The sequence below is a fragment of the Notothenia rossii genome, assembly GCF_949606895.1.
Source record: "Notothenia rossii genome assembly, chromosome: 10".
Taxonomy (NCBI): domain Eukaryota; kingdom Metazoa; phylum Chordata; class Actinopteri; order Perciformes; family Nototheniidae; genus Notothenia; species Notothenia rossii.
Window position 1 is genome coordinate 28,358,697 of NC_136908.1, and position 12,729 is coordinate 28,371,425.

The 12,729-nt window shown below is 41.1% G+C and overlaps 1 protein-coding gene across 1 annotated transcript in view; it reads right to left on the minus strand.

The window, feature by feature from the left end:
* LOC307022740 (ectonucleotide pyrophosphatase/phosphodiesterase family member 3) overlaps nt 1-12,729 on the minus strand; it is a 98,625-nt gene that overhangs the window by 53,675 nt on the left and 32,221 nt on the right. The window contains exons 10-11 of the mRNA XM_079655632.1: nt 5,430-5,495; nt 5,232-5,304 (exon numbers count right to left, since the gene is read on the minus strand). Of these exons, the coding sequence (XP_079511758.1) occupies nt 5,232-5,304; nt 5,430-5,495 (139 nt within the window). The remainder of the gene's footprint in view (nt 1-5,231; nt 5,305-5,429; nt 5,496-12,729) is intronic.

Below are 12,729 nucleotides of genomic sequence, written 5' to 3' on the forward strand. Positions count from 1 at the left end.
GGACTTTCGGTTTCACTGTGACCCTAGAGAGGTGTCATTCTCTGTACACTGGCATATGGAAAATAATAATTGTCTGTTTCTTAGGAACATGCTGCAGGAAACAGCAGGTAGATGTTTCAGCAGCTGGATGCATCTGCAAAGAGATGCAGATTTGTTGGGATGGATTCAGTTGTGTGGGATATTCAGAAATTCCAGATAGCTGAACAAGACCGTACAGAGACCCATGATTTTATATGCAACTCCCTTTCAGGGAGAAGTTTTTTTTTCTCAAGAAAAACTGCATCAGTATCCTGTCATGATGAGACTCATAGATGATGGAGGACTTGGAGTACGGACAGAGATTGAAAAGATGATGACACAGATGCAGTTGTGTGAACCTAAAGGTCAAGATGCTTTCACCACACCTCTACCCTCTGCGAATTAAAGCCTGCAGCCATTATTGCAGGCGTTGCCCGTATGCTGACGATTCTTTCGAATTCTAAGCAGGATTCCTGTGTAAGGTACAGCGCTGCTTTGAGCTAAATGCTAACAGGCTTACACTGACATGCAGAGGAAATGTCAGTGAATCACAGAGTCTTATGATTCATCCTCTATGGACAGTGAATACCTGAAGCAAATATCATGGAAATGCATCCAATGCTTAGGAAGAATGATATACAAGCCGGTCTATCAAAAGAACCACATCATTTTCCTAATGTCAACACATTTAATTAAAGAGTTTCTTTTATGCTTTTTGAGGTTTTGCCTTTCCTCTAGTGTGTTATAGGTTTTTGTGCATGTAAATGGTTTGGAAAGGCTTAAATCCCTGTTGTTAACACATTATTCTATTTGTGATAGATTGTTTTATAATAACAAGATTTTTTTTAGAAATGTAACTATTTTCATGATGTGTTTTTAAAGATTATTGTCTTCAGTTGGAACCAAATGGGCTTGGACAGAGTAGGGAAGTAAAAAAAACAATTAGAAAATTCAATGCCTATTCTTTTGGCTAATGCAAGTCAATTGTAAATGCTTTAATCCACATAAGACACCACAACAAAAATATTTCTTGTTATACAAAAACAAAGATAGACTTAATATTAAGCATTTTTTTTGGTTCCCAAGTTCAAACATGTAATTCTTTCTCAATTCTCAAGTAAAAGACATTAGAATACACCAGTTGTTCATTGCTATCACAGGTTTCCAGCTAGCGGGGAACGTTCTCACAACTTTGGCTAACGTTACCTATTGGTTCTAACAAGGTTTTAAAGAAACGTTTTAATCTGATGTTCAAAGAACCTTTTTAGGATGTTTATTTGTTCGAATAATGTTCCTATAAGGTTTAAGGTTAACTAAGACATAACGCTTTAACTGCAACATTCAGAGGATGTTTTGAGGATGTTATTAAGGCCAGAGATGACAGAAAGCTTTTTTTATAAAACGTTCCTTTAATGTGATATGTTAACAAAGGTGGAACATTTTGCCTGCAACATTCTAAGGATGTGTTTTGGACGTTGTTGGGTAACACATTAAAGATGTTCTTTATAAAACGTTCCCTCAATGTTACATGATAACAAATGAAGAACATTTTCAAAGCAACATTCTGAAATTGTTTTCAGGATGTTATTGAGGCCTGACATGAGAGAAAGGGTTGTATAAAATGTTCCCTCAATGTTAGATGATAAAAAATGAAGAACATTCTCCAAGAAACATTCTGAAAATGTTTTCAGGATGTTATTGAGGCCTGAGATGACAGAAAATGTTTTATAAAATGTTCCTTTAATGTGATACGTTAACAAAGGTGGAACGTTTTGCCTGCAACATTCTAAGGACGTGTTTTGGACGATGTTGGGTAACACATTAAAGATGTTCTTTATAAAACGTTCCCTCAATGTTACATGATAACAAATGAAGAACATTTTCAAAGCAACATTCTGAAAATGTTTTCAGGATGTTATTCTTTTTTTATAAAACGTTGCTGTTATGGCAAATATTAACACGGTCATGGTCAACGTCAGATTTATTTCTAGAGCGCTTTAAAAAACAAACTTGTTGCATTTGTTTGAAAAGGATGTTTTAAAAGAAATCTGATGTCACCATATTTTCCTTTTGAAAAAAACAAACAAGCACGTAATTCATGATAAGCTGTAAGCAGATATTGCATGTTTGCGGTGGTATGTGTGAGTTCCCAGCTAGAAATGTTTGGTTCCCAGAATGTTCTTCTGAAAGGTAGGATAACGTTCTTTAAAAACATTCTGGAAATGCTTGGTAATAACCTTCTTGAAATGTTTTTGATGACCTTCTTAAGATGTTTTTGATAACCTTCTTAAGATGTGGTTGATAAAATTGTTAGAACATTGTGCCCTACTATTCTTAAAACGTTTTCAGCGGGAAGTTTTAGTTTGGTTCCCAGAATGTTCTTCTGAAAGGTAGGATAACGTTCTTTAAAAACATTCTGGAAATGTTTGGTGATAACCTTCTTAAGATGTTTTTGATAACATTATTAGAACATTATGCCCTACTGTTCTTAAAAAGTTTTCAGCGATACATTTTATTTTGGTTCCCAGAATGTTCTTCTGAAAGGTAGGATAACGTTCTTTAAAAACATTCTTGAAATGCTTGGTAATAACCTTCTTGAAATGTTTTTGATGACCTTCTTAAGATGTTTTTGATAACCTTCTGAAGATGTGGTTGATAACATTGTTAGAACATTATGCCCTAGTATTCTTAAAACGTTTTCAGCGGGAAGCTTTAGTTTGGTTCCCAGAATGCTCTTCTGAAAGGTAGGATAACGTTCTTTAAAAACATTCTGGAAATGTTTGGTGATAATCTTCTAAAGATGTTTTTGATAACCTTCTTAAGATGTTTTTGATAACATTATTAGAACATTATGCCCGACTGTTCTTAAAAGGTTTTCAGCGGGACGTTTTATTTTGGTTCCCAGAATGTTCTTCTGAAAGGTAGGATAACGTTCTCTAAAAACATTCTTACCATTTTTGGTGATAACTTTCTTAAGATGTATGAGCGCATACATCTTAATAATACGTGCCGTTCAAATTCTCTACATGATAGGAGAGGAGGTTTCAAACTTTCTTTATAACCTCCTTTAGCTAAGGAACCACTGAACCTCCCCTACCGAAAGGAGAGGAGAAAATGCTGCCCCACAATGCCTTGCAGCCGCAGCATTTGCCATCACACAACAGTCGGCCGTTCACGGAAACAACCGATTATGACGGAGAAATTATATCATGAAACTTACGGTGCTTATTAAGCATTTTAAAACGTATGTGGTAAGTTGCCAAAATGTTTTGTTTTGAACGTTCATCAGTATTATAATCCAAAAGAGAAATATGAATGTTAATTTTTACTGAAATGATTAAATAAAATCAACATTTCACAGAGCTGTGTGGGGTTTGTTCAACTTTTAAAATATGTTTGAATGGTGATATACACAGTGATAGCTTTAAGGACTAACGTTTATAATAAATACATCCCAGCTAGTGGGGAACGTTCTCACAACTTTGGCAAACGTTACCTATTAGTTCTAACAAGGTTTTAATCTGATGTTCAAAGAACCTTTTTCGGATGTTTATTTGTTCAAATAATGTTCCTATAAGGTTTAAGGTTAACTAAGACATAACGTTTTAACTGCAACATTCAGAGGATGTTTTGAGGATGTTATTGAGGCCTTTCATGTGATATGTTAACAAAGGTGGAACGTTTTTTAATTATGTGTTATTGTTGAGTAAATAACAGTGTGTGGTTTAGAAAAGAATACAAAATTAGAAGGAAAAAACGATGAAACAATACAAATTTCAGTATTCTGAGCCCCTACTTTCCCCATAACTGACGGTAACAAAAGTCCTACATTATTCAATTAAAATAAAGAAGTAAAAACAATAAGTCTGGCTTGATATTGAGTAAGAAAAAGGTTGATAAACGCTGTGAGAATGGATCTGGGGAGAGCATTTCGCCGCGATCCCAACTCCTCTATTACCAACATTCAGGGAGCTCTATGCAAGTCAATGGAACGCCCTGCCCATTGAAAACTAACTTCCAAGGGGTACCCTGTATGTAATAGAGTGACGGGGAGGGGCCCTGACCGTCCGTCAATATTGCGGCTTTCACACCAGCGCTTTTCCCTTTCTAGCTCCGAGCTAGAGCTTTTCTGGTTCAGCTCCGGTTTCCCTTTTCTGCTCCCGCTTTGTTCACACCACTCCAGCTGGGATGGTGCTGCCGCTGCTGCGTCACGACGTCACCGTTTACATAGCTGATTTGCTCCCAAACAACGGGGGACTGTGTCGGGTCGATGATCGTGTTGCTTTTGAAGTAAAGCCAGATTAAATTAAATAACGACTTCTCCAAACTTATACTTTTCAACCTGTGCAGCCCATGTATGGATTCCATCCGATAGCTTCTATAATAAAAAACAAAACGTCTGCCTGCTCTCCACAATAATCAATAGCAGCAAACGGATGGTCAAAGTAACGCACAAATAAACAGAATCACACGAAGCCTGGTTAGTGTTGCCTGACTTTATAAAGTGTGTTTTTTTTTATAAGTGTGTGGTTGCCTTCTAGTCACTTTGCTCAGCGCGACTGCTTGTAGGCAGGCATGAGGAGATTCTTCAGTCGACCCATGTTCAGGGGAGGTGAGTTTAGTTTCCTGCACGCCTCGACGTAAGAGAGACGTAAGCGACGCCGCCTCTTAGCTCCGAAGCTCTTGCTTCTAGACCGACAATTTTTTGGAGCTGGAGGTGAACCGGATTCCGGAGCTAAGAGGCGGCGCCGCTACGGTATGAACAGGAAAAACCGGTACTTTTCAGGCTCTAGCTCCGACCCGGCGCTGAAAACGCGTTGGTGTGAAAGGGGCATATGTGACGGGTTGGGAGTGAGAACGTGTTGGACAGTGACATCACTATATCACAATCGTGCTTCTTAGCGCTCCAACACATTGTACGTGAAAGGCTAAGGGGCGGGACATTTCTAACACATCTAAGTTGTTGACCAATCACAACAGAGCATATAGTTAAGCAATCAGAGCAGACTGGGCATTGGTTTCAGACAGAGGGTTACATTAAAGCATGGAAACACGTCACAGTAGGCACACAATTAAAATAGAAATCTGAACATTATCATAATAAGTTCTCTTTAGGGGACGCTTCAAACGACATCAGAAAGCAAAAATAAATAGCATAGAGAAGAAGTTATGTTTAAATGTATAATTTTCTAAGCTACTATTCATTATCTTACCCCTCCACTGACAGGACCGTAGCTGTGGCCAGATTTGTCAGGCTCCTCCAGATACAGCGTGTAGAAATCTGGCCTGAAGGAAAATTTCATTTTTAAATAAAAGTATATTTTCAACACCAGAAACACATGTTTGGTATTTTCTGAATGAAAGTGTCCTGATTCCTAAATGGTGAGCGACTAGTTAGGACAATAACAAACCTGTCAGCGTCTGGCAGCTGGAGCCACTTCAGCACAGTGAATACTCTTTCTTCAAACGGCACTTTACTAAAAAATAACAGAAGAGAGAGAAGTGGCAGTGGTGAACCTAAAGTCTTTCAAAGGCATTGAAGGAGAAACAGTGACATCAGAACATTTTTATGAATTGTATCAACCCCAGTTAAAGGTGGCTTTGTTGCACTTATTGGATTGAGTTTGTTTACACGCAGGCTCACTGAAGGAGAGCAGTGGTGACTGGGTTTGCCTGGATACCATTTAAACATTTATTTTTGGTTAAATTACATTATTTCATCCCTACAGAACAGTACATACATTAAGAAACGCTCTGTCAGAATATAAGTCCATTGTGTTGTTACCCAATGGCCAGTAGGCTACCAGCTTTATCAAACACTACACTAGTGATTTAAAAATGATCGTTTTACTTCCGCGTCCACAAAAAGTGTCGGTTCCACTGCATACCCACGGCTGGAACTGCGGCGACAGCAAAGTTAAACTGACCGCAGCACTGATCAGGCTTTTCAGCAATTGTCCAAGTCTGTTAAAAAATGTTCTCCATTAACCAGTCTTTAAACACTGTCAGAAGCCATACTGTCTTCCTGTCTGGCTTCTTTTACTCTTCCCTTTAGTGTTTACTTCCTGTCTGCCTTCTTCTACTATACTCTTTGGTGTTTACTTCCTGTCTGCCTTCTTCTACTGTACTCTTTGGTGTTTACTTCCTGTCTGCCTGCTTTACTGTACTCTTTGGTGTTTACTTCCTGTCTGCCTTCTTCTATTGTTCCGGTCTGTCTTCTTTTAATGATTTCCGTCTCTTTCGCTATTTTCATTTCTTCATTGGGGACAGTTAAGCCATCTTAAATCAATACATTTTGGGTTCTCCTCAAATGTAAAAATAAATATTAAAAAGATAATCCTCAGTTTTTTCTAAACAAGAAAACGTATGTTTGTTGTCCATAACTGCCGTTAAATTTACCGGACTACTTTCTGTGGATTGATACGACGGCACAAAGTCCTCCTTAGCAACAGTTGTCTATTCTTTGCAGTATGTTGGCTAGTATTAATAACCTCTGAAATTTCCAAATTGACCAATCAGAATCGAGTATTGAACTCTGTACCAACTCTTTATATATCCATGTCTTATACACACTGCCAGGACCCATATTCCTCTGCTGTATCTTGAGACATACAGTAAGAGCCATGATTTGACAGATATTTGAAAGAATTCAATGTTTCTTTGACTCTATTTTGGTAACTCTTGTTCGGTTGGTTTGATTTTCCAGGAAGGAGACCAGCTCCATCTGTGGTGTCATTAAGTGAAATACATTGCTTTCGTGAGGATAAATGAACTAAAGTCAAACAGTAAATACAGCACTGAGAACATCCAGGATGTAAATGCAATGTAGGTGTTTGTTTACCATCGAAGGATAAACAGGCCTTAATCGAGCAATCATAGGGCAGGGAAGAGTGTCCGCAGTCAAGGCATTAAAGGTTAAGAGCAATAAAGCAATTCAATATATGTGTACCATCCCGCCAGGGGTGGATCTAGAAAAATATTCATGGGGTGGCAAGAGGGTGGCAGGAGAATTTGAGGGGTGGGATCCCCTGGCAGAAGTATATGCTGATTTAATCGCAGTCATATCAATCAATGTTAACTTGGAAAGCCACAATATTGATATTTTAAGTAAATAACATTTGGTGACATTATTGTGGCACATCAGTAAAGCCTTACATATAAATATATAAGGTGGCAAGACATAATTTAATGAATTTTAACTGAATTAGTTGGTTTCACTCTTAGACCAGCAGGGGTACCAAATATATGCAGACTGCTGCAATAACTACATTAATTAACTGTCTCATCGATGTGTGTCTGTATGAATATGATAATATTAACAATCATATTATTCCTTTAATCTTGCTGGGAGACTTCAACGCACATGTGGGCAATGATGGAGACACTTGGAGGGGAGTGATTGGGAGGAACGGCCCCCCTGATCTGAACCGGAGTGGTGGTTTGTTACTGGACTTCTGTGCTAGTCATGGATTGGCCATAACAAACACCATGTTCGAACATAAGGATGCTCATAAGTGTACGTGGTACCAGAGCACCCTAGGCAGAAGGTCCATGATCGATTTCGTTATCATATCATCGGACCTGAGGCCGTATGTTTTGGACACTCGGGTAAAGAGAGGGGCGGAGTTGTCAACTGATCACCATCTGGTGGTGAGTTGGATCGAGTGGCGGGGGAAGCCTCTGGATAGACCTGGTAAGCCCAGACGTGTAGTTCGGGTGAACTGGGAACGTCTGGAGGAGGCCCAAGTTCAGGAGGCCTTCAACTCACACCTCCGGCGGAGCTTTTCGGGCATTCCTGTGGAGGTTGGGGACATTGAACCAGAGTGGTCGGTGTTCAAAGCCTCTATTGCCGAAGCTGCGGCGGGGAGCTGTGGTCTCAAGGTCCTAGGTGCCTCAAGGGGCGGTAACCCTCGAACCTCCTGGTGGACACCGGTGGTCAGGGAAGCCGTCCGACTGAAGAAGGAGGCCTTCAGGGATTTGTTATCCCGGGGGACTCCCGAGGCAGTTGCAAGGTACCGACAGGCCCGAAGGGCAGCAGCCTCAGCCGTGGCCGAGGCAAAGCAGCGGGTGTGGGAGAAGTTCGGAGAAGACATGGAAAAAGACTTTCGGGCGGCACCAAAGTTGTTCTGGAAAACTGTCCGACACCTCAGGAGGGGGAAGCAGGGAACCATCCAAGCTGTGTACAGTAAGGATGGGACGTTGTTGACCTCAACTGATGGAGTGTTAGGGCGTTGGAAGGAGCACTTTGAGGAACTCCTGAACCCGACAACTCCGCCCTCTATGTTAGAGGCAGAGCTGGAGTATGACGGGGGATCAACACCAATCTCCCGGGGGGAGGTCACTGAGGTCGTCAAACAACTTCACAGTGGCAAAGCCCCGGGGGTGGATGAGATCCGCCCATAAATGCTGAAGGCTCTGGGTGTTGAGGGACTGTCATGGTTGACACGTCTCATCAACATTGCGTGGAAGTCGGAAACAGTACCGAAGGAGTGGCAGACCGGGGTGGTGGTTCCCCTTTTTAAAAAGGGGGATCAGAGGGTGTGTGCCAATTACAGAGGCATCACACTACTCAGCCTCCCCGGGAAAGTTTACTCTAAGGTACTCGAAAGGAGGGTCAGGCCGATTGTCGAACCTCAGATTGAGGAGGAACAATGCGGATTCCGTCCTGGTCGTGGAACGACGGATCAGCTTTTTACTCTCGCAAGGATCCTGGAGGGGGCCTGGGAGTACGCTTATCCAGTCTACATGTGTTTTGTAGACTTGGAGAAGGCGTATGACCGGGTTCCCAGGGAGTCACTGTGGGAGGTGCTGCGGGAGTATGGGGTGAGGGGGTCTCTACTCAGGGCCATCCAATCTCTGTACTCCCAAAGCGAGAGCTGTGTCCGGGTCCTCGGCAGTAAGTCGGACCCATTTCAGGTGAGGGTTGGCCTCCGCCAGGGCTGCGCTTTGTCACCAATCCTGTTTGTAATATACATGGATCGGATTTCGAGGCGTAGTCGTGGGGGAGGGGGTCTGCAGTTCGGTGGACTAAGGATTGCACCACTGCTTTTTGCAGATGATGTGGTTCTGATGGCTTCATCGGTCTGCGACCTTCAGCACTCACTGGATCGGTTCGCAACCGAGTGTGAAGCGGCTGGGATGAGGATCAGCACCTCCAAATCTGAGGCCATGGTTCTCAGCAGGAAACCGATGGACTGTCCACTCCAAGTAGGGAATGAGTCCTTACCCCAAGTGAAGGAGTTCCAGTATCTCGGGGTCTTGTTCTCGAGTGAGGGAACAATGGAGCGTGAGATGGGTCGGAGAATCGGAGCAGCGGGAGTGGTACTGCAGTCTCTTTACCGCACCGTTGTGACGAAAAGGGAGCTGAGCCAGAAGGCAAAGCTCTCTGTCTACCGCGCCATTTTCGTTCCTACCCTCACCTATGGTCATGAAGGATGGGTCATGACCGAAAGCACGAGATCGCGGGTACAAGCGGCCGAGATGGGTTTTCTCCGCAGGGTGGCTGGTGTCTCCCTTAGGGATAAGGTGAGAAGTTCGGTCATCCGGGAGGGACTCGGAGTTGAACCGCTCCTCCTTCGCGTCGAAAGGAGCCAGTTGAGGTGGTTCGGGCACCTAGTTAGGATGCCACCTGGGCGCCTCCCTAGGGAGGTGTTCCAGGCACGTCCAGCTGGGAAGAGACCAAGGGGTAGACCTAGAACCAGATTGAGGGATTATATCTCTTCGCTGGCCTGGGGGCGCCTTGGGATCCCCCAGTCAGAGCTGGTTGATGTGGCCAGGGAAAAGAAAGTTTGGGGCTCTCTGCTGGAACTGCTACCTCCGCGACCCGACCACGGATAAGCGGGAGAAGATGGATGGATGGATTATTCCTATCAGCTGTCAATCACTGCTATGATTCACATATTCATTGTTATTATTAAATAAACTATATTTGTTGGAGGAGTTAATGATGAATGTTCCTCAAGATGCTTGCTCACCCTCCTTCAAATTTGAAAGACAAATAATTACTATCATAAAAGAACAGTTCAGCGCCCCACAACTTCATTGCATACACTTACAACCTTGACTTTACATCAGAAAGAACAAACATTAAAGAAGTGACTAACTGCATCAATTAGGGTTAAAAAAATGTGTATTCAGCTAAAACATATACATCGCTGCAGTTATTATCCAGTGGAAAGTCCTTACCTACTGGCCTAGTTAAATCAAAGTGGTTATTGGGAGTATTTTTGTTGGATAATCTATGGTAGGGCTAACCCATACAGTGGTGTGGCTCAAGTCAGGGTTACAAGGCTCGCGTCTTGTGCTGCATTCACTTGCACTCGGACATTAGAGATTTTCTCTCATAAATGTCCGATGAGCCACAACTTTTCTTTCAAAACAAAGCTGCCAAATGGGGTGGCAGCTGGGGTGGCAAGGCATTTTTCTGAGGTGGCAGCTGCCACCCCGTAGAACCGCCACTGCATCCCACGCAGTCATAAAAACTCTCCATGACTGTGCCCCATGGTACAGCATTTTATCAGTCGATATGCTGTTATTGCTCCTTAATGCTCATTGCTCACAATCACTTTGATATCTAACATGATTCAACTGCATGTTCAGTATTTTCAGTATTCAGTATTCAGGGTAGTCAATGTTTTTTCACTTATGTAAACACATCTACAGTTTAATAAGTTTGGATAATTAACTTCAGAAGTTTTTTGAAGAAGAAACACAACTGACTCCAGTCATCTTTATAGTAATCTGCACACAACATGCCAGTTGTCTAAATATATAATAATAATATAATTACAGTATATAGAAAAATACTTAATTACAGTTTTGAGAAGAGATCAACAATGCTGATTACATTCTCAATCTTATGGTTGTTGAATTTCTTTTTTACTTACATGGACACATACAGGTTGTTTAGTAAAGAAGGGAGTTTTTAGATTTATTTTGGTCGTTGTGGATACAAAATAAACAATAAAAGCAGAGAAATAAACAATAAGGTCTGGATGAGGGAGAGAAAAAGGACCAGAAAGAGGAATGGCTGAACATATGGCCAAAATATTCTTTGTAATGTATTATTATTGTTATAATGTTTTAGTTATTATTTTCTTTCCAGTGTTGTTTTTTATATTTTGTATTGAATGTTATATCTGGTTTTGATAGGTGTACTTTAAAATGTGGTATTATTGTTATCAAAACCTATTATTAGGCATTGAGTACGTTCAGGGCCGTATCCAGGATTTCCTAAATACCAAGGTCCAAATATGTTAGGGGGGTTCGGGGGACACCCCCCGAGATTTTGGAATGTTCATGATCTAGTTAGGTGCTTTTTAAGTCCTGTGGGGGGTCACACATTGGATAATATATTGATTTCAAACCATATCAGTGGGCTGCAGCATAAATTATTTTTGAAAGTGTAATACATAAAAATCAGTTGATTGTTACTCTTAATGATCTGGACATGCAGAAGAGGCTAAAATGATCATAACATTGTAAACATTCATTTTCCATGTCTCTCTCCTTTCCATAACCTGCAGCCTCTCTTCCATCTTCTTTAGTCTCTCTGTCTTCTTCCTGTTCATTATTCTCTCTGTCCTCTACTCTTTCTCTTTGTTCAATCTCTCCCTCGTTGTTCACTTTTTGCTCCTCCTCACTTGTCGCTCCTGCCAGTGAATTAAAAGCAATTCAGCAATTTAGTTCATTTCACTTGTTTGTTTGCATTCTTTTTTTATTTAAATCTGTTTTGTTTGATTCTCAAAAGAGAACAAAGATGTAAGCAAATTGTGCTTTATACAATTGTATGTTATTATGACATAATAACTGCAATAGATGTATGTTGTTTTACAATTATGCCTATTGTAAATTAAGACTATTGTTGTAGATATATATATATATAGATAGATAGATAGATAGATAGATAGATAGATAGATAGATGGGGTTATTAAGCCCTACATTCTTTTGTGTGACTGTACCTGCAGTTCCTCCCTGACTTCCATCACTTTCTCTCTCTCTTTCTCTCTGCCTGTCCTGTCTCTTCCTTACCAAAGCTGAACTTCGACTGACGTAGTCTTTTCATTATATCTGAGTCACAATGTAAAAAGAAAACAATACAATGTTATATCTCCATTGTTTTACTCAAATGGAAATGAAAGAAAAGCATTACAACGTTTGTTAAAAGGTAATCCTTCTGACATTGGGTGAATGTAATTAACTTTAGCTCTCTAGCTAGTTTATTCACGCAATTTAAACCAAAGTATAGCCTATAGCTGCAATATAAGTTAGTGTGCATGTTGTCGGACGTCCACTGACTAGAGCATTCAGACAGGATCAGCTGGTCATATGATGTCCTGATGAACAGAAAGACAAGCAGCCCGCTGGACTCAGATCTCTAGATACTTCATCACTCCTTCGCTGCTCCGATACAAGTCCGTGCTGCGGTGGTTTGTTGATGAATGTCGTCTTCTTCTGTTTGCTTTAATCGAGGCTACGTAGTTATGCAGCGCCCCCATCTGCAGTAAATGGAAGTACTACAAATAACCCCGTTTAGTGCAATTATTTCATAAGTTTTGTTATATACACAGCTCAAAAAATATTACCGAGGTCTGGACCTCGGTGACCTCAATGGTAGATACGGCCATGAGTACGTTAACTTGACTTCTGTTGCCGATTTCTTCTGATTTTAAATCAAAGTGCTGGCGGTCAAATACCAATTATCATACTAT